The following is a 27,816-nucleotide window of genomic DNA, read 5'->3' as shown; positions in this document are numbered from 1 at the left end:
GGTCCTGTGTATTTCAATCAACAACAAATTTTTACTCCCCTTCTGTTATCACATGTTAACTGTTGTGCAGCGTGTCTTTCCTATCACTGCCTTAATTGACTGACTGATATCTTTCGATCATCCGAAATTTGAAAATTATTAATTATGTGTATATTACACAAAATTTAAGTTCAGTTCTAATGCATTTGTTAAGAATGTTCAACCTGATGTACACCGCTGTGTACATCATAAGTTGAGAACAAAACCTCACAGCATGATAACTTTTATCTAAGATGATCCACCTTTTCCTTCTTTTTAAGTTCCTCTTCTTTTTTCTGGTATTCAGCCTCTTGTTTCTCAAGGACATCAAGTTCTTCTTTCAATTTGTCAAAGTTTTCTAGAGCTTGCTGGAAGATAAGTAAGTAAGTAACTAAGTAAATAACAACTTTATTTAATGAGGCTAGCAGATTCAGTTTTACGATCTTCCATGTAGGCCTCAGAAATCTGTTCTAAAAAATCGGTGTACGGACATAATCCCCTTCTGACAAAATCCCCTTCGCATACCCGGAAAAATCCCTCCATGGGTGGACATAATCCCCTTCATGTTTTGCAGGGTTGGACAAAATCCCCTTTACCTAATGCATTATTATGCTCTATAAAAATAATGAACTGTTCTTTTTATTTATAATTATGTATCAAGTTAACCTTTATAATTATTTAAGCTTGATAAGACATATTTTTTTATTTGTTCAGATCAATTACCAAATTATTATTAAAAACAATTTAATTAGTTTAGCAGTGTTCATTATAAATGTGGTAAATTATCAACTGCATAACAAACCTATTTGATTAGGTAATTTCTTTAATTTTCTTAAATTGATTAGTATGAAAAACAATTCTTTTAATCCGAAAACCCTTTCCAAGGGACCTCAAAACTCACGTTATGGAAAAAGGACACTATTACAACTTGTCTATAAATTCTGAAAGATGGTGAGGAAGAAATGAATTGTGCAACACTGTCCATCTAGCATAGGCCTTATCAGTATATCCAATATTCCCGAATAAAGTACTAGCAATCACCACACAGCATAATGCAGTATGTTGCTCTCATACCCACTTTATAAACAGAAAATTCATGCGAGGGGGATTTTGTCCTAGGTAGCTATTTTATTGAGGGGATTTTGTCCACTTCAAATTTCACACATGAAGGGGATTATGTCCAGCAATGGAGGGATTATGTCCAGATAAACAAAATTACATGAAGGGGATTTTGTCTGACATTCTAAGAAATCAAATATGTTGGTAGTCATGTTTGTCACTTTCAAAGAATATCTTCAAGTAAACCAGAAGATACCATGAACTTGAAAATGGTGCTTTTTTTTAAAGACTCGCTTCACATTCATTGGCTGTTAAAAAATAAATTTACATGTAGTGCACTATATACATTTGTCTATAATTTATACACAATTTTAAGACAAGAATATTAATCACTGAGTTATAATGTATTTAGCTATGACTGTATCATTCAACCAAATAATTAAATTACTTTTACACTGAATTCATTTGGACATATTTCCATTAATTCTCTTTTTATGAGCATGTTAAGATGGAAATAGATATTAATTATTTCAATTTAAACATTGTATTGTTGTACGATTTTTCATACAGATATTGTGTCATTAATCATTCATGCCTACAGTATTTATGATGATCTTACTGCACTCATGCAGTAATCAAAATTCTTGCATTAAACTGCACATGCAGGCATACATTAAAGGGACTCCACGGAGGTTTTTTGACATGATGGGACTGAAAATATTTTTTCCATATAAATGTACCATTTGATGTAGGTTTAGACCACTAATCTCTGTGCAAAATTTCAGATCATCCGCACACTTTGTTTTTCCAGAATAAATATTCAAATTGTGAAAAAATAACCCAAAATGAAAAGCGTTTAAATGCTTTTTACTCAAATTGGACTAAGAAAAGAAGAAAAATACGACTTTCAATTTATTTCAAAGTATATTTCTTACCTATCTTTGCATATATTTCTGTTTAAAGTGCCACAGCTCATTTATGTAAGAAATTCAAATGTTACGTTTTTAAGCTTTAAACCTTAGTGGAGTCCCTTTAACAGAGAAGAAATCTTGGCATTTTAGAGATAAAGACACACAAGCACAAACCATTCTTGCATGACTCCCGGTGCCATGAAAAAACAGCTGACTGCAATGAAGACCCTGTTACTTTCATTCTCAAAACATAACTGTCTAGTCAGTCACAAAACTCAATAAATGTCATCTGATAATTATAGAAAAATCTAAAACTTTAACAAATACTATAGCCAGACAAGCACATTACAATACAATTTTAAGGTCCAGTAATGTAAATTTAGTAAACATAAATTTAAGAGTTTTTGTCAAATAGGACATTTTTGTTGGTTGAAAATTAATGATTAATTAGTATATGACTGAGTATACTACCAGTAATTTGACATGCTGTTCTACTTCGTTTACTTAGATTGGTACCAGTAATTTAGGTCAGAATCATACTGGGATGTAATGTCTTCTTTTGTATTAAATATAACAAATTGAGTCACATTAATTAACAGACATTATGACAAACAGTATAATGCTCATCCTGCATACTTTAAAGTATCAAATGACTTGTTTGCCACAAATAAATCATGCATTCTTCATATGGCCTACTTTAAAGGTCAGAATACTTTCAAATGGCTTAATTTATATAGAAACAAACAAAATAAATATTCATTTGTATGATAAGATCATATTAACATACAATTTATTCTACTGTATTAACAGATAAAAAAATTCTTTAATTCACCTAATACTAACCAGGGAATCATATGTAAATTTGCAAGCCAATAAATGACAAACCTTTAAGTGCTATGTACTATATTAACATATTATTATTCCCATTGCATTTTAGTAAACTGCTAATCACACTTTTGCTAAAAATTAAACTAGCCCAAAGATAATTAAAATGTTCCAAAGAATTTGTTAGGACAGGAACATTTCACCGTAGTCAGTGTTTCGCCTTTGCTATTAAATCTTACCAATCACTGCCCCATTTTCACTCCTTAGCCTGCAAGCAGCTGCAGAATGTACCCATGTGACCAGTGCAGACGAAGATTAGCCAGAATGGGTGTGCCATCTGATTGATCATATTCTGCACTTTTTCTTTTATGTTCAGTTCTATTTATCAAATTTATTTCATTATTACAGGATAGTATGTCCCTTCCCCCTTGATTCTTTAATCTGTGTATCAAAGGTTTTTTGTTTGTTTGTTTGATTGGTTTTTACATCATACAGACATAGTATTGGTCACATGGCCATGTTCTAGCTTTGCTGGTGGAAGGAGACCTCAGGTGCCCTTCTTTACATTATTTCAGGCACAAACAGGCACCTTAGTAGAACCACCAAAATTCTGTAAGCTAGCTGGATAACTTCATTCCTGTCGGGATTTGAAACTACAGCGGTGAGGGGACAAGTATTTACCTTTTCCTCTGATTCTTTAATCTTCTGTTTCATCTGCTGTATCTTCTGCTGGTTACTATAAATAGATTAGAAAACTTTCTTAAATAAACATAATCACATCAATAAAAACATTGTCTAGCTCTAAAGTCTTTCCGTCAACCAGCTCAATTTCTAAATTTTGTAGTGATAGCCAAAAAAACTAGAACTGCCACTGTCATGGCGTGAATAACCCCGCATACCACTTTGTCAGAATCAACAGTGGCCATTTAGAGCTCAAGGACAACGTCCCTGCCAAATCTGAGGTTACTAAGCCAGTGCTATGTATTCTACATGCTTCAAATGTGAAAATGTCAAAATCAATAAACTGCGGACAGGCATTCTTAAGCAATTGAGGGGAAAAGCTTTTTTTAGTCGACCTTTGACCCAGTGACCCTCAAAATCAATAGGGGTCACCTTATAGTCATGATCAACCTCCATGCCAAATATGAAGACTGTGGGTCAAAGGAATATTAAGTTAATGGGTGGACAATCTTTTTGAAGTCAAAGTCCATGTGACCTTGATCTTTGACCCAGTGACCTTAAAATAAAAAGGGATCACCTACTAATCATGACTAACCTCCATGCCAAATATGAAGACTGTGGGTCAAAGGAATCTTAAGTTATTCAGTGGACAAGCTTTATAAGTCAAGGCCCCTGTGACCTTGACCTTTGACCCAGTGTAATAAATATATAGAGGTCATCTACTTATTATGACTAACCTCCATGCCAAATATGAAGACTGTGGGTCAAAGGTTTCTTAAGTTATTGGGCCGACAAACTATTTGAAATCAAGGCCCCTGTGACCTTGACCTTTGACCCAGTGACCTCAAAATCAAAAGGGGTCATCTACTAATCATGACTAACCTCCATGCCAAATATGAAGACTGTGGGTCAAAGGAATCTTAAGTTATTGGGCAGACAAGCTTTTTATAGTCAAGGCCCCTGTGACCTTGACCTTTGACCTGGTGGCCTCAAAATCAATAGGGGTCATCTACTCGTCATGACTAACCTCCATGCCAAATATGAAGACTGTGGGTCAAAGGACTCTTAAGTTATTGAGCGGACAAGCTTTTTGCAGTCAAGGCCCCTGTGTCCTTGACCTTTGACCTCAAAATCAATAGGGGTTATCTACTTGTCATGACTAACCTCCTTGCCAAATATGAAGACTGTGGGTCAAAGGAATCTTAAGTTATTGGGCGGACAAGCTTTTTTAAGTCAAGGCCCCTGTGACCTTGACCTTTGACCCAGTGACCTCAAAATCAATAGGGGTCATTAAATTGTCATGACTAACCTCCATGCCAAATATGAAGACTGTGGGTCAAAAGAATCTTAAGTTATTGGGCAGACAAGCTTTTTGCAGTCAAGGCCCCTGTGACCTTGACCTTTGACCTGGTGACCTCAAAATCAATAGGATTTATCTACTTGTCATGACTAACCTCCATGCCAAATATGAAGACTGTGGGTCAAAGGAATCTTAAGTAATTGGGCGGACAAGCTTTTTGAAGTCAAGGCCCCTGTGACCTTGAACTTTGACCCAGTGACCTCAAAATCAATAGGGGTCATCTACTCATCATGACTAAGCTCCATGCCAAATATGAAGACTGTGGGTCAAAGGAATCTTAAGTTATTGGGCGGACAAGCTTTTTTAAAGGAATAGGAATGGATGGGTTGATGTCTGTCTTATATATATATTCATCATTTAAAAAGAGGTACCATGACAGTTTTTCTGTTGACATCAACCCAATAAGTGAGAAATTCGTGTTTTAAGACACTATTTTTTACTTGAGAAATTAGTTCATGGGCGCCGCCATTTTGGCGTTCTGTCATTCTCGCGAGACAGACGAGACCGAGATTGTGACGTGATATACCCACTTCCAGTATAGGTGTACACGCTGGTACAACTGAAATATATCTTGATAAAGAACTTATTAATGTTATTGCGTACATTATACATTATTTATGAAAACATCATATGGAACTGAATTGCTTTAATTAATTAATTGAAGATGCCGCGACATTAATTATCATTTGTCTGATTTTCAAGCTTGCTGATGATCCCACCACATGATTTAAGCAATGACCGCTTAATTTTCAAAGATAAACCATCAATTTAATTTGGGTACTATGAGGAACTTCTTCAAATTGACGATAACTCTTTTTATTTTATACTTAATTGTCGCTAGACAAGCTGTCCGAATAGGGTACATATCGCCGGTCATGTATCTTTTTTTCAGGTAAAATATCAACTAAATCCAATATGCAGAGATCTGCTGAGGACGCGATTTTTCGCCGCCATTGACGCTAAAAATGAGAATGGCGCAGAAAAATCGGCAGCCAGACTAATATCGTATGAAAACAAAACTGTCCGTTAGGTTATTTAGGCACCCAGTCAAAACTGGTACCAACAGCAACGGGTTGCCCATTCCCCTGTAATTACGCATATTCTCGGGTTTATCCAGTTCCCTATAGCTTTTTTCCACGTTATCTACTTACCCAATTTCTTTCCCACACAGATACGCATTTCTACTACCGTAAATTTAATCCAATAAAACAAAAAATCATAAATCTACTTAATATCTAAAATGATTATTGGTAACTGAAAAAAAATGTGTTGCTATTTTATGACATGCTGTAATTTACAGTATAATTGGAATAGGTGTGGAACTTAATTTCCCCTAAGGTCATTCAGTCACATGAAGCGTAAAAAATAGATGTCTATTTCGTCATTAGAATATTTGACAAGGGTGATTAACCAATCAGGGCAACATGATCAAAAGGTCTGTCGGCACAGAGGCATACAAGGAGCAATAAAAATCGTCAGTACACAGTGTGACAGGAATTTTTGGTGCAAATTAGGAACAATCAAAATGGACAGTGCATAAGTAGTAAGGACCAGCAATTGTGTGAATAAATTATGCAAATTAGATTTTTGAGCAGCCAATAAAAATGTTTTGCCTGCAGTTAATATTAGGCTACGATTACGATGCGCAGCATCATACGTTGACAGACATGTTAACAATTTACTTTTCAAAAGAGTAGCTTATATTTTTGAAATGTGTACATCAATTATCACACCTTTAAATTTGAAAGTCAGAATCAAACTGCAAAATTTTAATTACATGTACTATTAAGAACACGTTTTAGTAGGATTTTTATAATAATGATAATTATCGCCGTTCAATAATTAACAGCCAATTATTCGTTGGTGCGTTTGTTTATTAAATCGCATTATTTGATTGTGAAACTTTGTTAAATAATAACATGTGTTTTTATTAAATCTGTGAAATATTGTTTAATTACATTAAGATGAGACTTTAGTGAACATAGCATTGTTTGGAGTAACGGGCATCACTGGCCTGAAGTGGTGCGACCGGTAGACGTTGATTTTTTTTGTTTCTTTCTATTTTTTTTTTATTTTTTTTTGGATATTGTTACGTTTTTTTAACCATAAAGAATCTCCTCTACACCTTCTGTAATAATTAAATTGTCTGGTCAATACTTTATTATATGAATATTTCCCTACGATTCAATTAGATTTATCATAAATCTAAAGATGTGGGGAAATGACATCACGCGCACCTGTTTTTATACGGCCAATACACAAACATGGCCGCGCTTACTGATTTGTAGAAATCGGTGATTTAGCGATTTAAATTTTGTTTTTATTCGTTTAATATTATTATTTGGCGGTAGAAAATTTGCAGATTTATTATTTATAGTATTCTTTTTCTGAAATCAAGTTTTTATTCTAACCTTGTCTTTCCCTTTAAGTCAAGGCCCCTGTGACATTGACCTTTGACCTGGCAACCTCAAAATCAATAGGGGTCATCTACTCGTCATGACTAACCTCCATGCCAAATATGAAGACTGTGGGTCAAAGGAATCTTAAGTTATTGGGCGGACAAGAAAAAACCGCCGGACGCCCGACAGCTGGACGGACAAGCTGATTCCAGTATACCCCCCTGACAACTTTGTTGTGCGGGGGTATAAAAAAATCAATCATAAGAAATTTCTGAAAAGGGTGACTGGAAGGTGATCACATTGCTATCTTGATATGGAGATAAACCAGTATGTGTAACAAAAGTAGAAATTGTCAATAAAATTGCTTGTTTTACTCATTATGTATATCAGACAACAGGAACATGCCTCAATATCATTAAATCAGCTTGCACTTATATCCTGTAATGTAGGAATGTGAAAATAATGTAGAAAGTGTGCAGAAGTAATGCTGAGTTGGGCAAATCCTTTTTTGTTTGATTGTTTCATTTTACGCCTTTTCCCAACAGTATATTTCAGTCATATAGGCTGGTAGTTTCCTAACCATCGTTCCTGGAGAGTTAAACAAGTACTAAACTACCTTCCTCCGCGCTAAAAACCAAAGCATCTCCCGGGGATCGAACCCACGGCGGAGAGGTATCTGGATTAGAAGTCATCGACTCTTAACCCCTCGACCATGGAGGGGGTTTTGCAAATCCTTTGTGGAAATGTGAGTAAAAATATAAAACATAGTAGGAAAACTGTCCAATATATCTTATAATAAATCAAAATGAAAGTAATGATTAAGTGAATATTATAGACTGCTTATACATTTTAATTTAACCATCATTTCAAGTATTAATTTTTCCAGAAAAATCAATTCTTTTCCTAGGTTGTGGGAATGATATCCTGGCTACAATGTTTCATCTACATTGAACATTAGAACAAAAACACAATTGACATACACGCTATTTTTGAATTCTGGTATACCTATCTTCTATTAGAGTAAGCAGATAAGTTTGATTCAGGCATTTTTTGATGTTACTTAATTTTCAAGAATAAAACATCGAAGTTGCACAATGCAGCATTTCTTTTGCATAATATTACACAGTGAAAGTTCACTAAATTCATCTTTTTTTTTACATAAGAACTTTATGCCAACCTTTGTATTTCTAACATTCTTAATTAATACAATAACAACTGACTCCATAATTGTCAAATTTTTGGCATATGCATACCATCCTGACATTTAGATGATAAACTGACTAGTGTTCCAATTGTTTAAATGAATTAAAATGAACCCCTCCCCTCAATTATTTTATACAATTCACACAGAGAATTTAAATTAAATGTCAATTCAATTATTTAAAACAGATAGACAATATGAATACTGAAACAAAATTTGCATGTCTGCATTTTGCTGAGGGTCAGAATATTCCGGAATATTTATATAAGTGTTATCTAAATTTTCAAAGAAATAATTTATAGGCGCAAGGGTTTGTTAAAATATTTTAGCGGGCATTTCTCAGTCATAATCTTCGTGTATATTTACATTTATATTCATATTATGACACTAGACTCTTGATATCAATAAAACATAATAAATTATTTCATTTCATGAAATTGAGATTTCATATGCTTTAAAACAATATAATTATAATGTCTTTTTACAGGTGCCCATGAAATTTGAATATTCAGTCATGTAACTCTGAACTAACAAAAACATTTATACAAGATATTTAACAAAATTTTTTTTAACCTATCAATTTGCCAAATCCTGCAGAATTATACAAGTGATTTAATATAAAAAAATCCCTTAACTTTGAATGGACAGTTCCAAAATAATAGCTGGAAAAGTCCATTAAAGAAATTCAACAAGTTAAGGATTTTCTAACAGATGCTCCATTGTCAACAACCTTAATAAACTTTCTGCCATGGAAGACCCTTTCTCACATATAGCAAAGTTTGTACCAATAAAATTAAAAGAAGGTGAAGAAACTCATGCTCCACAACTTAAACCACTCTGCAATGGACAGGAGGGCCTAAACTTAAACCTTTGTATGAAAAGAACACCATGAAAGGAAAAAAAGGAGATACTTCTAGTTGAAAACTTAAAAAAGTTAACCATACATATCTATAAATCTATTCAGACCACTCTGATGAAATTGGAATGACTTTAAAAAATATTATTTTCGTTGTAAGAAGTTATAAATAAAACCGAGCCAGTGATTACCGCATATATTGTCTATATTAAGTAGTTATTTACATATGTCCATATTCATTACGCACTAAATAAAGAAGGCCTTGACAGTCCTTTATGACAAACAAAACATAGCTAGCTATTATTGTCTTCAAAATTATTTACATTAAATACGTCAAGCGGAAAGTTTCATCTTACAAATATTTCTGATTAAAATTATTTCAAAGTTTTTTTTTCTTTTAAGTTGTAAAGTTGCATGGGCGAACATATAACCTACGGATCTCACAAAGACATCTTTGCGAACACCTTTTACAGTAGAGAAGTTGTCATGACAAGTTCTTGGCTACAGAAAATCATTGAATTTTCTGAAACATCTTACGTACAAAAAGTAATATATATATATATAGAGGATATTCAAGTTTTTTCTATAAATACATGATTTATTTTCATCGAGTGGTATGAAAATAAATATTTCATGAGTGGCGCAAGCCACAAGTGAAATATGGTAATTTTCATGCCACAAGATGAAAATAAATCTTGTATTTATAGAAAAAACTTGAATTTTCTGTTTATTATATACATTTTTCTCTTTTTTGACATTAAAATTTGAAAGACTTCCCCTTAAATTTTGTGTACTGGCAGAATTTAAAAGAAAGTAGTCCGGCAAGACACCAGTGAAAATACGGAAAATATGTTTCACTGCAGTGAAAAATAAATTTTTACAGTGAAAATACGGAAAATGAAAATACGCATTTTATTTCATCAATATTTCTCAATATTTCATTTATAAGTATATAATAAATTTATTTATTCAGAGGTAAAAGCCAAAGAAAATGGCAATTTTCTCCATCTACCTTTGGTGCTTGGTGGACAGTGTCTCCTTTTCTTTTTTTGCTTCTTCCATTTTCTCGACTCTTGCCTGATGTCGCCATCGGAACAAGCTTGGTGTGTCAATATTTGGATGCGTATCATCTTCATCATCAGATATCTACCAAATATATCAAATGAAACTACAAATAAACTGTACTACATAACTGTATATAACAACTACAATAACTTTTATCTAAAAGCACATTGTATCTCAGAAATAACAGTTTCCTCCTTCTTTAGAAAGAGTAAATATGAGTTTTATAATGTTTAAATTAGTTTAATTAATGGTTTTAGAGCATTTTAGATGCTTTCTAACTGAAGTTAAGGTAGCTCTGAATATGAAACATATTTGTCAGAATATGAAACATATTTGTCATAAAAGTTGCAACATACAAACAAAGTAGTATTTGACTTCCATAGAAAAATACTAAATCACTATACTGTACTAATTTCAAAAAGAAAAAAGCTTTTCAAAAATACAAAATAAAAGCCTTTCCGAGGCATAATGGACTTTAAACTTTGATATAACTTAAGTCCTTAAAGTGAACTGGTTTATAATTTGAACATTTTCCATAAATATTTTTAAATATTGAAAGAAAAAAAAAATTAAATTACATTTGGATATCATCTTATAAAATATCTTGAAAAGAAAAATGTTGATAGTCAGTTCTAAATGCTGTAGTATGAACATTTATTTATTCAATGAAAATAATATTTTGTTCTAAGAACAGTTTATTGTCTTCTATAATTTATGTAGATCTATTATATTGGAACATGTATCACACACTTACCAACAACATTTTTGTGATTTGTAATGTTTTATACTAAATATATTAATAATAGTGTAATAAGAAAATATTAGAATTACAGACCTCCAATTTAATACAGACCAATTCACTTAAAGCAGCACCCCTACAGATCATAAAAACTTTAAAGGCACATTTTGCCCCAGAAATAGTTTTATTATAATTCTCAGAAACCTTTTAATTTTTTGTTTCCAGTTATAGTTTCCAGACAGATACCAATCTTATTTGTACATGCACTTAGGCAGTGGAATATGCAATTAAATTCTGATTGAGAAAGAGTATATTCATGTGAATGAATGTCTAAAATCAACAGAATGATAAATTGAAGAAAAGAGGCTTACATTATATTCTTGTCTTCAATTCAATTGTGTTTATAAAAATGTGTGACAAATTGTACAGTATTTCATACAAGTAAGTTTTTTAATCTAGAGAAATCAAAAAACATTTTAATTTACAATTACATATATGTTCATAAAAAATGTATGCTAACACCAAAAACATGGTTTTGTTAAAGGAACATTAAATTTTATAAACATTTATAACATATATTGCTATATAAAACTATTCCACATGCCTTGTTGGCAACACATATTTAGTAAAACAGTATTAATCACTCTCTTTATCATTTATATTTATGAATCTCTTAATTCAAAGGTCTAATTACATTTATGGCAGCAAATAATCTGGAGGCAGGACATGCGCATGCAAATTATGTTGACAAAAATAAGGAAAATTTCATTTAATCTAGTATCATATGACACAGATATGTTAAATCACGTTTTTGGTAAACATGTTTTACTTATTTTCACTGACAATTTATTATACAGCACTTGTCACTGGTTTGTCACATTTTCCGGTTGTACTAGGTTTCATCCAGTTTAAACCAGAATTATATGCAAATACTGTCTTGATGGATGGGATTTTAACGAAACACCTCAGTTAATTGTAGCATAGCCCATGTCATTATGTATACATCTAACATAAGATACTTCTCAAAAATTGCTAATTAATATACAGATATTATACTTATTTAATGCCGATAATTATTCGATACAACTTGCCCCCGTCTACATTATGCTAATATCCAGCCCAACCATTGGTTTTCGGTCAGCGATATTTTTTATTACCACATTTATTGTCACTATGCTGTCATTCGCCTGGTCAATTGGGAAGTTTTTCAATTGTCACTTTGTTTCGAAAAAGAATCACATGACTATAACCTTAAAGTAAGTGAGGTCACAAAGTGCTTGTAAATTAGTCGACTCACATTGAAGTGTGATTAAGACAGTCACAGCCTTTTTTCCTTCTAAAGCAGGGGCCATTCCCAAAGAAAAATTCTTTAAAATCATGCAGTTTTCCCCAAAAAATTAATTTACATTAAGTTTTTTCTTCCCCTTTTGCAAACCTATGATGTAATTTTCCCCCAAAATTAAGGGCAGGGTTGTTTCCCTAACCTGTGAAAAAATACCTACAGACTTTAATATTAACAATTTCCTTACCCTTTACAAGTTTTTTAGACTTTCGTTGCTACTACATGTACGATGTAGTATTGACAAAGTACAGCTGTGCAGCTTGATCTGATGCTTGTTTCTGTTGGTAGCTCATTTTTTTATATTACCGGGTATATCAAATTCCCTTAAACATATGACAGACTGCTCCAAATTAAAAGAACACACCAAATCCAGTGTACATAAAGTTCAGCTGGTTCAGGGCTAAAAATAATCGTTATTGTTTAAAAGCAGAAAAAGGAGTTCTTATCTTCAGGTCATCAAAAGTTTTGTAGATTTTTTTTTACCAAATCTTTGTGAAAAAGAAAAGCGTAATTAACCAATGCTTCACTTCCAAAATAAATTTTTGTTGTTGTCCGTTTCTTGTTTTTGTAAAACAAAATGCAATGTTCCGAAAAATACTAAACTCTTAACAGAGGGAAAAAATACATGACTGTGTTATATTAGAAGGAATTTGACAAAATTTCCAAGCTGAAAATGAATGTAACTCAGGATAAGCCCTGGTGTTATGATAATCAATTAAGTATTCTGAGATTTATTGAAGTTTGTTTCACGTGGACTACGACAGCTACCCGGCAATCATGCTCCATAAATGTAAAAGTTCTATACAATTTATATACATGTACATAAAATGGAAAAAACGGTCAGACTAATAATATGTTCATTTACTAATATAATTATATAATCAATCAGTTCAATAAAAACAAACACTTTTCTTTAGCTTTCAAAATTTGTCTTCTTCAGAAATACTTGATGTTATCTGTCGTTGTTTTTTTTTGTTTTTGTACTGTTCATTTACAAGTAATTGTTAAGTAAATTTGCAAAAAAATATTAAAATTGTATTTTTCAATTTAATTTACAAGAATTTTGAAATACAATTACATAAAAGATAATCTAGCATCTTGTAAAGCTTTACAATCAGATGTACATGTTGTACAGACATTTATGTTCATTCTTTTCATAAACTATTAGTAAGAAAGATAATGTAGTTTAGGAAACAACAAAATTAAAATTTCAACTAAAATGAGGTCAATTTTTTTTTCAATTCTCTCTACCACCATATTTCGAATGGCAAGACTTTATTTTCTATTATTTAAACATATGGGAATTTAAATTATACAAAACAAACAAAGCAGGATAACATTTGTCTGTATTTATTTATACATTGTGGCACCATGGCTAAGTGGTTAACTCTTCGGACTAGTAATCTAAAGATTGCTGACCGTGTGTGTTCAAACCTGTTAGGGGCAAGCCGTTGTTTCCTTGAGCAAGAAACTACATTCATTGCTAAGTTTACAGCTTCCAGGAATGGATTCCAAAGTGTTTCAATAAGCTTATAGATTCCAATTAACACAATCAAACTAAAACAAATTTGTATAAACTAATACATTGTATGAAACTATTCAACTTTATTTCTGTCTTCACCAAGAGTCCTTCTATAATAAATTAATAATATGCCACTTGAAAAACCTGACAATATCATGCCCAGGTGACCAATTTAAGAAAAATGACAGGAATGTAATAATGAAAAAGATTAAATAATTCTTTTCTTTAAAAAACAACCAAAAACAACGAACAACAATAAATTTGTTTATGTTGTGACTTCTAAGTCACGTATTTGGTGAGTAAAAACCAAAAAAACACCCTCGCCTGCATTTTTTTTTGACCACACGATTTAACCAGATTAATCAAGATTGTTATTTAGCATAAGAGTACTGTTAATTACAGTAACAACTATATGACAGGGTAATTAAATAGAAATTTACTCCACAAAAATGTGCGAATATTAGTACAAAACCTTACAAAGTATTATACATGAACACGCTGATTGACAGCTTTCTGCATAATTTTTTCACCCTGAAGGTAAAACATGACTCCTACTAATAATTATGTCTTGATGAAATAAATTACTTATTGTCTAAAGCCACAAGATTTATGTCCTTACGACACTACTGACCCATCTTTAAGACTCAGTATAAAAGGCACACAAATTTCCTCTTACACCAGCAATTGACTTCTGAGCTCCGTAGTGTTCACTTCGAACAAACGTTTCGATTCTTTTAGAGGAAACAAAAAAAATTCTAAAATTTAAAATGATGAAGGCTGTGATTTTTGTTCTTGCTGCTTGTTTGTTGGCTATGGCTTACAGCCAGGCCAGTTCTGGGACGGCCAGTTCGTCATTGTTTGGTGGAAATGGAGGTGGCATAAACAATCAGTATCTATACATGGCAGCAATGCAAGGTAAGATTTAATTTTTATTATTTTGTAACTATCATTTATTATTAAATGTGCTCCTCATTTTCAACCATTGAATACATCTTTTTTTTCTCGCTTTTTTTTATTTAATATTTTCCTTTTTTTAAATATTTTCTTTTAATATTTTCTTTTTTTTTTTTAATATTTTTTTTTTTCAACTTAACTATGGTACTAGTAACCTACAACAGGATAGGTCTCTTTTTTACACATAAATTTGAAAACTGCACATTTTATATACAGTATATATAATACAGATAATATATTTTGTTTAAAAAAAAAAAAAATTAAAAAAGAGAAGAAAATCATGTAATTTCAGTTTTATTCTATCATTTTTAACTCTTTATAACTTTAATGGTTTAACATTTTCTCCCTGACTTATAATTACCTAAACCATTGTTGAAAGCGAATATTATTTCTGACAAAAAATGAACAAATAATGTACTACATGCTTTGAAAATATTTTATAATTAGTAATATAGTTCCAAAGTCTAAAATTGTTCTTCATTTTTATCACTGGTTTGAAAATAAAGATTCTTCACAAAAATATTCATTCTGATAATTTATAATTTCTTTTGTTTCAGGAAATGAAAATGCTCGTATGATCCTTCAATGCAGCATGATGAACATCCCATTTTTTATCTGCATGAGAGCAATGAATTAGAATGGAACAACCTACGACATCCTGAATCAGTTGGGGCTGGACCCTAATATTTAACAGCCTTCAAATCCAAATTCAACAAGAGATTTACGACCATCAGCATTCACAGAAGACCTGGACGGAAAACAAACCTCTAAATGGACTTAAAAGATTTACTTCAATGATTAAATTTCAAACAACTCATTGTGCAACTTCAAAATAAAAGAGTGTATTGTTTTTCACCTTAAAATAAAAATAGTGTGCATTGTTTTAAGATAAACATTGTGTGCATCATTTCCAATGCTAACATCAAAGTTCCATTCAACATATTTTAAAAATTTAGCCAAGTAACAATTACATTTTGTTTTTAATTGTCTATTTGTGTCATTCTGTTGCTATGAATTATCTTGTTTTGTTATTGTTTCTATTTATTTTTTATCAAAGTAAATTATTATGAAGTCAAAATGAGGAAATTTGTTTGAGTTTTTCAATTCCATATGGGTTGCCATCCAAAATGACCTGTGACATCAAAAATCATATTGAGTTGAATTCCGGCAAACATATAAACAGATACCAATTCATATTTTCCAAGCTCAAAAAAGAGAAAACTACTCTAGAAATAGGAATTTGTATCAATCTGTTTATATGTGCCACTACAAAACTTCATATATCATTTCTGATGTCACATTTAGTCACATGGGATGGCCACCCTGAAACAGTCAATGTAAAACCTAGCCTTAACTGAATAGATACAAATGTATATTTGAAAACTGTATCATGATGAAGAAGATAAAAGTATACACAAAATTCTTGTGACAACAAATACAATGACATTTGGTTCACATTTAGTAAGCTTGAGTCATAAAATCCTAAGGAAAAGGATGCTTGATTTGTGACAGTTCCTATAACAGTTCATGAAACTTTACAATGGTTTCCAAAACAAACATTTTCACTACAAACAATGTAGTTCAGAATGATCCACTACAAAAAACATCCTTTAAAAATCAAAATGGAAACAAATGAGGTCACCCTATCAACACTGCAAAGTTGACAACTTGTTGAATACTTGTAACAAAATAAAAAATATATTTCTTTCTTTTACATTGCTAGTTTTACGCTGTTTGGGAAGGTTTGTTTTGAAATTCTGTTCCAGAGATTGAATGTCAGCATTGTATTTCCTGATCTGCGATCAAAAAATACAAAAACAGCCATCAACACCAGCTTAAGTATGCCTAATAATAACTGTAAAACACAAAAGAGTTCAAAAAAGTTCAACTGCAAAAAGTAAATTTTAATTTATAAAAGACAAAATTTAATGCGCATTGGGAAAATAAACCTGTTTTGGGCTAAGGGAAACAGCCGTTATTTGTAAAATAATCTTTACCTAATATAAATAACTAATACAAAACCCACAAAATTGACCATTTTTAATCAAAATATAGATCTTATATTAACTAGAACTGGCAATGCTCTGGCTAAGATACCCAAGGGGCACCTCATTGTCAGCAAGGTATTATGATGTTTCATGCTGATATATCATACTGACTTTAAATTTACAATAATCAGTCAAAATCAGAGATTTATAATTCTACTCGTCCGCATGTATTTACGAGTAGAATTTAAGAGAACTCAATAAAAGACGAGTACAAAAACATTGCCTGCACATTGCATTTAGAAGCTACTCATCCTGCAGGACGAGTGACTCTGGAAATATTTTTCGATGCCTGAAAATTAGAGCGTCATTGATTCAGTGCAAGGCATATCAATAATATATTGATATCAGATGACAGATATGTATTGATAATTACCTTGTCTGTCATTCACTTTTATACCTGTTTAAATAATTTCAGTAAAATATATACATGTTCTGTTTAGTGTCTTGTTTGTATGAATTTTTTGTCATCATTGCTATGAAATATTTCTGTTATGTAACAATAGCATAGTGTTAGACATGGACACTTGCTTCTGTATAATGTTTTTGGTGATTTTTTTTAAGTTCTGGACATTAAATCAATTATTCAAAATTATCAATGTTTTGAAATGTATATCTATTATTGATCAACAAAAAAAACAATCGATGACAGCTCTAGTCAAAATTACTTAATATTCACAAATAAACATGAAATTAATAGAAAATTTATATGTTTGGCATGTAAGGCCAAACTGAAAAAGTACATTTTCTTCACTCATGAACATCAGCTGTGATATTATAATAATATTATTACTGATTGCTATGCCACATAAATATACATGTATAAAAATACTGCATTGGGTGTTAGTTCTCTGGAATGACACCTAGTTCTGTATTTTCTCTCCAGATTTTTCATGAAAGAGTATCAAAATACAATGTAGCTAAAAGTTACTTCCTGTAAAAGAGTGAACAGCGTTAAATTATAATTAGCCATGATATTTTACAACAAAAAGATGAAATAACAGGAAATAATTTAATTAAGACAAGGTTGCTTGTAGACTTTTCCTTTTGGAAACAACTTTTTTCTTACTGAAATATTTCTCACTGAAAGTGCAGTTCCACATATATAATCAAAGAAAATACTACCAATAGAAGCGTATCATTCAAGAGGATGCAAATGTACGTTTTTAAAACCAAACTTCATATATATGCAAATAATTACCACAAATATGTATTAGGAATAGTTTTGTCCAGTATATTGTCTCCTTAGAGTCTAGACCTAGTATGAGACATAATAGCTCAATTTGAAACCTTTTCAAATGCCATTTTTCGTAATATTTAAATCGGTCAAAAAAATGAAAATTGTATAGAAGAAGAAACAGACTTTATCCTGAAAAGGTTTTTTATATTTTCTAACGTGTTTTGTTTGATGGTAACCTTAAAATATGTTCTATTTTTGTTTGGTAGATGGTAGGAATCTAGTATAGGTTACTAGTGAAGCATGCAAATTTATGCTCCAATATATCGAATCTAATTTTACCAGGAATAAATATAATTTAAATAATATCTCTGATTTACTTGACAATGCTTATTGTGAAATATACATGTTTTATTAAATTAATTAAGAATCATACAGAAAAGTTTTATGGAATCACTATTTAAACCCAAACAAAAACAGCTGAAAAATCAACACAAACTTTCACAAGTATATCATACATGCACATACATGTTTATACAATGTATGACACAATATCCTTGTTTGTAGTCATTTTTAAGTGGATGGGAATTTTTTCCTCAATACCTACTGCAACTTTTTGATGCTAGTTACCTTAGGTAGCTTTTTGAACATTTTAAAATAGGCATAGTATATGCATACATAAAAAAAGCACATAAGGTACACATTTAAAGAAGGGAGGGTGAGGAAGGCACTATAAAGAGGAAGTAACTTACACATCTGTTAATAAATAGTTCAAGCAGAGTTGCTTATCTTATAATGATTACATTTTATAAATTAATAACCAAATGTGTTTTGATCCATAAACTTACAAATTCTGTTGTTCAAATCAGATAAAAATGATATATTAATTAAATGCTCAAAAAAGATGCCTGTACAAAAATAATAACACTCAAAATTTGCTAATCTCTAACAGTAAAATTCAAATAAAAACAAATGTATTAAAAGGGCTTTAACCTAATTTTTTCCCTAAATTAATGAAGCAAGAACTGGCCATTGTATTTGCTTACCCGAGTTTGTTATTGACCCCAGTGTAGAGCTGTCATTGATAGAAATTATATTGAATTGATCTACTATCATTGATATTTTTCTACTGATTGAATTATACAGATGTGAAAAAAATCAGGTGTTACAAACTTAAAGCAACACCAAGGGTCAAAACAAATTCACCTGCTGGAGCAAAGAGATTCATAAACTCCAGTTATTTGAACCCTTACCTCTTACCATCACGCAGAGATAAACAGTGGCTGTAATTCTGATGCCTCAACCCTTTAAGGCAACCTCTTAGCCATAAAAGGAAAACTAATTAATAAAATTTCTAGAAATTTATGAAGAAATTGATTATACAAGGAAGTCAAAGGCCCATTGCAAAGCAGGTCTGGGCTTTGGCTTGCCAGGCTATAGACTACATGTGTATATTTAACAGGAAATCAATAAAAAAAACAATTAAATAAAACTGCGAATTCACTTATATTCATGGGCATGAAATTGCGTGGTTTTATCAAAACGGGCCTTTTCGTGGGTTCTTAAATTCGTGGATTTTCATTTTCTTGTAAAACAAGAACGTGTTTGTTAAACACAAATGCCCCCCGGCTCCGATTCTTGTCAGTAGCAATATTTCAAAAAATGTTTACCCATTCACTTACACAGTAATGGACAGAAACATTGGCAAAAAATTGTAAACACAAGTTATATAGCTTGACAGAGTCATGGCATTTTGTAATTGTGAAATATATAAGTTGCCAAGTCATTGCTATTGCTATGACTTGTGAAGTGATAAATATTCAACTTTATCAAATATATATAAATGTAAGAAATCTATACTTGGCACCCTTGACCTTGACCCACTGACACCTATAGAATATCATGCAAGTTAGCTTCCTACCAAATATGAAATACACCTGTCAATAAATAAAGGCTGTATGGGCAAAAATGTTAAAATCTATTTTGAGCATTGATGACCTTGACCAAACTGACCCCTAACTCCATCCAAAGGAAGAATACCATGCAAGTTATCTTCCAACCAAATATGAATTAAATCTGTCGATAAATAAAGGCTGTATGTGCAAAAATCTATTTTTAGCACTTGTGACCTTGACCCAACTGACCCCTAACTCCATCCAAAGGAAGAATAACATGCAAGTTATCTTCCTACCAAATATGAAATATATCTGTCAATAAATAAAGGCTGTATGGGCAAAAGTGTAAAAATCTATTTTTAGCACTAGTGACCTTGACACACTGATCCCTAACTCAATCAAAAGGAAGAATACCATCAAAGTTATCTTCCTATCAAATATGAAATACACCTGTCAATAAATAAGGCCTGTATGGGCAAAAGTGTAAAAATCTATTTTGAGCACTAGTGACCTTGACACACTGATCCCTAACTCAATCAAAAGGATGAATACCATGCAAGTTATCTTCCTACCAAATATGAAATATATCTGTCAATAAATAAAGGCTGTATGAGCAAAAGTGTAAAAATCAATTTTTAGCACTGGTGACATTGACTCAACTGACCACTAACTCCATCAAATTTTATGTTCCTATCAATTATAAATGACATCTGTCTATAGAATATGGTTAATAAACCTGTAAAAATCTATTTTTAACATTGGTGACCTTGACATTGGTGACATAGACCTTGACCCAAATGACCCCTTGCAGACGGACGGACGTTCTTACATTTGTATTCTTGTTGGGTATTTTACTGTGTAAAAAGGGTACCCAACACTCAAAGAAAATACCCAACAATACATACGGAGTGAGTAGGATTGGTAGTTGTTGGGTATTCAGTACCCAACATATACCCTATCGTGAGTGCTGACAGACAGACAGACGGACGGTTCAATTACTACATGCCCGGGGGCATAAAAAATAAATAACCTAATGAAAAGTAATCTTACAATTAATCCCCGCACATTTTTACTTACCGCATGAACGTATCACACAGTGCTTGTCAATAATCTAATCCTTGCCTCTAGGCATAACATAAAGATAGCAGTTATTGCCGATAATTGACTGCAATTAACACATTTAGATGACATGATATACAGCTACATTGTACACACTGCCCCTGTGATTCGCCGATGTAAACATTGCATAATTTATATGACCCCTGACACGTTTTAACCAGCGAGTTTAAAAAGTTTACACCCTGAATCGGTCTTACTTTATTTGACAGTAGCTACATGCAACATCACAACGTCTGTGTAAATTTACATGCATATAAATTAATATGAGTAAATAACACGTGATTGTGCGGATCTACTAAGAAGTCGGCAGCGTCTTTGATGTTTACGGAATAGCAGTCACACAAATACAGATTAAAATTCATTTAAACTGGATCATTTAAAGACGACAAAAGGATGTACAATTCATCCGTTTTAGTGATTGTTTATTATTTTTTTGTGTACTTAACTTACGACATTAATATCAAAGATTTCTTTAATTCTATTAACAATTAATAAGAGCAAACTGACAATTTATATTAGCGCTAATTTTTTTTACTGGTTTCACATTTTTACTCGATTGTGTCAAGTATTCTGGATAACACAATCGAGTAGCCTACAACAATTAAGCAGTCTCAGTGATGTGTATATACGACAATATTCAGGACATATAATCGACTTTGCTTTCAATTTTCTTAAATATTGCAAACTTTAACTATTTATAGATTTAATCTGTCACTTACCTGATTATCTGTATACCATCATAACACAATAATCTACCGGAAAAGCGGTGACGCATAGAATAGAATAGAGACATGGTTAGAAGTAATTGTTGGGATAAAATTTCGTCGGATCTTAAATTAGTGGATTGACCTACCAATGAAAACCAGGAAAATTCGTGCCCCACGAATAATAATGATTTTACAGTATATAGAATTCTATAGCTATCAATGAAATTTTCAATGTCAGTTCTAGATGGGCGGCGCCATTTTCAATGTAACTCAAAGCTTTTTACAGTTTATTTATTTTTTTTTTTTACCTTTTTATTTCTACTATTAATTTAATTTGGTTTTAACTAATATATTAACCTAGACCATGAATTTGTCTAGGCCAGCTCAGATCAGCAACTGTTACACAAACATTTCAAATTTTATTATGATGCTTGTACACCCATATTTTCATGATTGAGTATATATCAGATGCTGCTACTGATATATGCTCAAGCATCATGCTGGACTTTAGGTCAACCATATTAAAATAAGATTGAATCATTATTATTTTAAATTTATTGTAAAAATTTTAAAATTCTAAAAAAAAAAAATTTCTATTTCTGATTTTAGGGTTGTGTACATAAAATGGAGTTCTTGTATGAAGTAATTTTCTGTGATGTTTGATGTAGTGTTATATTTGCTTTTAATCAATTAATACTATCTTACGGCAGACTTCCCGAAATACGTCGGTCCGACGGACATGTCCGATAAATTTTGATCAGGTCCGACAATTTTTTATTCCGGATCGGTCCGACTGTCCGGCTTTTATCCAAGCCGCATGTATACAAAATGGCGTCGCTAAAGGTGCCAAACCTGGGAATAACCGAAAATATACGTCAGAAGAGTGCGCAGAAAAGCAATAAAAGGATGGAAAGAATAGACCTGAGACAAAATTTAATGAAAAATGGAAGCAGAACCATGAATCATTGGTGTATGACAGGGAGGAGATGAAAATGCGCTGTACGGATTATGCCGATTTTTACGGCGAAAAAATAAAAACAAAAAGTGTCTTAGAAATACAAACACAAGTTTTTCTTTGATTTTGATCAATTTTATTTGGTCCGACAGATTTTGTTTCAGTCCGACAGATTTTCGTGGTTTGTCAGACCGAATGTCTGACAGTTTTTTTCAACTTTCGGGAAGTCTGTTACGGTACCCATATTTATATTTTCACATAAATCTTATTTGTTTTACAGAGTCACTCATAAATGTACATTGATCTTCTTAATACTTTTATATATTTTCTTTTATACAGATTGTTTGTTTGTATTGTTAAAGGATAGTCAGTTATGTTGGAAAATAGCTTATATAGCTAATGTTTATATGTTTTATCAGGGCTGGCAACAGCAAATTGCAAAATCAGAGGAAAATATGCCGGGGGTCAAGGGGGCTGCACAAGCCCCCATTGCGGGTCCAGGGCAGAGCCCGGTGGGGGCCCAGGGGAAGCTCCTGGATTCTGATGATTTGGTATGCCCTAAAATCAATTTCCTGGACTCTAAATTTGACTTCCTTGGTTGCCTTTAAAGCCATTCAGAGACACTTTAGTTGGACTTCAGGTTTTCATCAGCCCTCAAAACAAATATCTGACATTTTGACGCATTTTGACAACAGACAAGAGCGACAATGTAAACTGTAATTTGATTGGTTATTCTAAAATAGAATGCCGGAAAAGACTCGATTTGACCAATGAGGAAAGCGCTTACAGATGTACCATGGGCGGCTAGCGTAAGGATAAAAGCCGAAGCGTGCCGGTTTTTGGGTACTGTATAAAATATGACGAATTAATTTATTGTCTTTGTCGGATTTACATCGATCTCAAAAATGATTCAGCTCACGAAATCCGCGGATTTCCGCGAAACTGCGGAAAATCGGCAGCCCTGTTTTATGTAACCTACTATAAATAAAGATTATCTTATCTTATCAATGATAATAGGCAGGGTAATCGGATAACGGAACAATAGCGGAAGTCAAAGCCCGGGGCCGAGAAGCCGCCCCGACTTTGGCTTGCTTCTCTATTGACTACAAGTGTATATTCAAAAACAAAAAACTATATAGAATTCTATACCTATCAGCGAAATTTTCAGTATCATTTCTAGTTGGGTGCCATATCCCAATGATAAACGGCGGTGTATTCCAATTAAACCCAATCGCAATTTTTTGACTTTACTGCAAGGTACAAATATAAAAGCCGAGGAATTCTGATTGAAAACGGATGTGTAGACTGGTTCCCTTCCGACTTCTATGGGGACCATAATAGGACATTGATCCAGAATAAACAGAAGCAGTGCATTGATACAGAATGGCACTTTAAAAATGGAAAATGTTGGATTAAAATGAAAAATTATTTTACTGACTTCCCCGTTCATAGGCTTTGCATAATTTCATGTAAGTGAAAAGTATTTGAACTGTAATTTCTCTCAATAAACTCGCTTTGAATCTTTGCCCATATTAAAGAGGACGTAACAGAGCTTAGAAACAACTGATAAGTTAACATGATACAAAAAACACAGAAGTTAAAAACTTCTAGAAAATTCTGTTACAAGTAAACAATTTGTCGGTTTCAAAAATTACAAGAATAAAACAAAACAAGTATAATATGTAAAAAGTCTACATCTATTTCATTCACTTTACCTCGATGTGATCCCATTTGCTGTAATTAATTGTTGACATTTTCAATAAAATAAAATTTGTTAAAACTCGCGAATTTTCGGTTTAAACGGAACCGGAAGTCTAGAATTTAGTGAATCCGTACGTTATACTTTTTATATCGTGACTAACATACGGGCAAAACACTACTAAATTCCTGATAAGTTGCAATAATATATTATAGTTTTCACTACTAATGTTGTTTTTTTTATTTGTTTTTTTTTTACATATTCGTGTTAAAAGTTGCATGAAATTGAGACAGATGCCCCAATTCGTGTCAAGACGTTAAGAGTTTTTTTTTGTAGCTTTCTTTAGGGTTTCTATTTTTCTCTATTTCATTGTCACATGGCGTGTGGCGACTGTAAAATGTCTCCCCGTACATTTAAATCAATGATGTTATAATTTCGATCCTTGAAGATCGTTCAGCACGACATTATCGTTGTGTATACATATTATATGGTATTTTTAGTTTCTTGTATTGGCATCTTTGAACTTGAGTGGTTCCAGTATTCCAACTTGAATACTGTATAATCACCCTTAGGATGTACGTATTGCCTGCTTTTTAAATTTTTCTTTTGACGTCTTGTCTGTGATATGCAGGCTTCATAACCTCAAATCCCCTTTCTTAATTCCATTTTATATTTGTCCTGCCCATTGCTTTCATGTTTAGGGCACACGCATTCTTTTACTTGGGGACCCTACGCCGCTTTTCATGGAATGACACTACTGTGCCACATTGAAGGTTCCATGATGACCGCCGTATGAACACATCAGCGGATGTTTTTAAATTCAAAATTTCACCAGTTTTGTGTTTAAATGTTGAATATGCTTAAGCCGATGCTAGGGGCGTGGGCGGTTACTTGCACTTTCCAGTACCGTCCATGAACAGGCTCAACCAAACCGAGCCTGCAACATTTAACAATTTTGCCGTGATGGGCTTTTTTAGATTAGGGATTCTGTTTTTCTCTATTTAATCAGAAGTTACCAAAGTTGGCGACAAACGACGTTCGTTTATTAATTTTATGTTATTATGTTAGCCAAGTATTTTTGCTTTCTGCAGTAGTTTAAGTTTTTTGAGCTTATTTAATAATATTACATATTACAAGAGAACTCGTGTAAAATTGTTCAATTTATAAAATGTCAGATCTCTAAAGTTTCAAATATTTTTTTTAAATAATAATTAGTAATTTAATGCTTTAATTGAATTTTAATGCTGATTTCCAATAAAACCTTAATTTATGTAATGTCGAAGACGGATTTTGTGAAGAAATAACAGTGAAGTTGAACTTGCAAACAAAAACATTTGGTGTTCCAGTGGATAGCTTTTATAAATGCATGCTCGCTGTACTAGTATTGTTTTAAAAGTGATGACTGTCACATCGTATAAAAGGGACACTTTTTTTCATATAAATGATGCAGTTTGCTTTTACCAGTACGATTAATGTCCCAAAAAGTAAGATACGTGACTGTTGCCAACTAGAGTTTTCAACTTTGATGATGTGTTGTTATTAAATGGGTTTCAGAATAGACAAAACTTTTACTTTATTGGCATCTTCACTTTGAAACATAAATCTGGATGTTAAAACATATTCGCTATCAATTTAGCTATGTTTCATTTTTAATTCACCTATTTTCCATTTCAGATTGATATAAACATTACAAAGTTTTTAATGTAATTCTGTTCAAGTACATTTCAAACAAAGAAGAATAAATCTGGGAATAAGTACACACAAATAATTCTATGCTAAAATTAGATGAAATAATAATAAAATGGAAAATGATCGAGCCATTCTGAGCTCAGATGCAGAGTTACTTTCCATGAATGATTCAAGAACCAGTGGTTCCCGTTGTTTTCTCCTTTCAATAAAAAAAGTTACAAATGTGACCGTTAGCTGCACGTGCGCGTCTTCAGTAGGTCAATTATAGATTTGATTTTAGACCAATACCTAATCGTTCACATTACAATCACAATAAGTTGAAATCCTGATCGATTTGTTTACTATTTATAGTAAAAGGTGTATTAATATACAATATTTTGATAAAAAGTTGAACCTGAAAACTGTTTTATGTTTGTTTATTTGGTGTGGATGCAGAGAATACGAGATGTTGATACTATGAGTTTATTTCTAAGACTGTTTGACAATATGTAGTCAATTGGTCAGTACACTAAGTAGACGGGGCCTTACAATCAAGTTTAAAGGTACTGCATGCAATATATATTTAATGTAGAATTAAATATGAAACAATATATATTTAATGTAGAATTAAATATGAAACGAAATTCAGGTCAGAAAACATAGAAGGTCAACACATAAACCAATTTTATGTAAGTCAGTATATTTCATTTAATCTTGTCTATTGATTAATTAATTATTGTTGTTATGTTATATTTTTATGTATTAATTTGTTTTATTTCCCGGTATAATTGTAATTTGTAAAATGTATGTACGTGTTTGTTTTATGTCATTTGTAGTCAAAGATCACGCCCAGGTCGTTTTTTCTCACTAACCTATTGGGTTTTACAGATATTGTAATTGTGTTATTCCATTCTTTATGACAAAGTAACAGTGTGTACTTTGTCCAATATGCATAATTTTACTCCTTTTTTTTGTCCTGAAGACTTAGTCTTTGTGTCCATTTATGATATAATATAATTTTGCGTCGTCTGCAAATAGTGTCTGTCTTCTAAGAAGCTTTAATCTTTTAACTCTGCCCCTTATACGTAATATTGTTAGTGGTCCTTTGTAAGGAACTTGCATTTCAAATTTGTTCTTCAACAGCTCGTTGCGATATTCATGTTTTATATTTTCTGACAAGTTCTCGAATTTTCTAATACAAAATGTAGCATTCTTGTCTTTTTTGGATTACCAGTAAATACTTTGCTCTTGTAAAATACTTTTATTTTTGTTGACCTAATGCAGATCTAAATAACAGTACCAATAGAGAAGAGTCATCGTTATACAATAAAAAAAATAGAATGAACTATTATTTAATTAATTAAGCACATTTGATCGTAATTGATTAAAATATTTTTAAAAAGACTTTAACGTGTATATTTCTGTTCTGTAATTTAAAGATTTTTTTAATGAGACACGACAACTGAGTTATTCTATACTTATATATATAATTATGATGTTTCATTTTATATACATTGAGCACGGATTTATTATCAATTAAAGTCCGTGCATTGAGTTAGCAAAATACGATTACAGTTTAATTATTTTCCTAATTTTGTAAACTTTAGAAGATCTTAACT

At 32.0% G+C, this 27,816-nt stretch overlaps 1 protein-coding gene across 1 annotated transcript in view; it reads right to left on the bottom strand.

Moving 5' to 3' along the window:
- LOC132748454 (hsp90 co-chaperone Cdc37-like) overlaps positions 1-24,682 on the bottom strand; it is a 34,574-nt gene extending 9,892 nt beyond the window's left edge. The window contains exons 1-4 of the mRNA XM_060738073.1: positions 24,546-24,682; positions 10,323-10,456; positions 3,495-3,549; positions 282-386 (exon numbers count right to left, since the gene is read on the bottom strand). Of these exons, the coding sequence (XP_060594056.1) occupies positions 282-386; positions 3,495-3,549; positions 10,323-10,456; positions 24,546-24,584 (333 nt within the window). The 5' untranslated portion in view covers positions 24,585-24,682. The remainder of the gene's footprint in view (positions 1-281; positions 387-3,494; positions 3,550-10,322; positions 10,457-24,545) is intronic.
- Between the last annotated feature and the right edge of the window lie 3,134 nt (positions 24,683-27,816).

Source organism: Ruditapes philippinarum, unplaced genomic scaffold (assembly GCF_026571515.1).
Source record: "Ruditapes philippinarum isolate M1 unplaced genomic scaffold, ASM2657151v2 ctg1209_1_1_1_1, whole genome shotgun sequence".
In the NCBI taxonomy this organism is placed as follows: domain Eukaryota; kingdom Metazoa; phylum Mollusca; class Bivalvia; order Venerida; family Veneridae; genus Ruditapes; species Ruditapes philippinarum.
The sequence above is the reverse complement of the archived record's forward strand: the minus strand, read 5'-3'. Positions and strand labels throughout refer to the sequence as shown.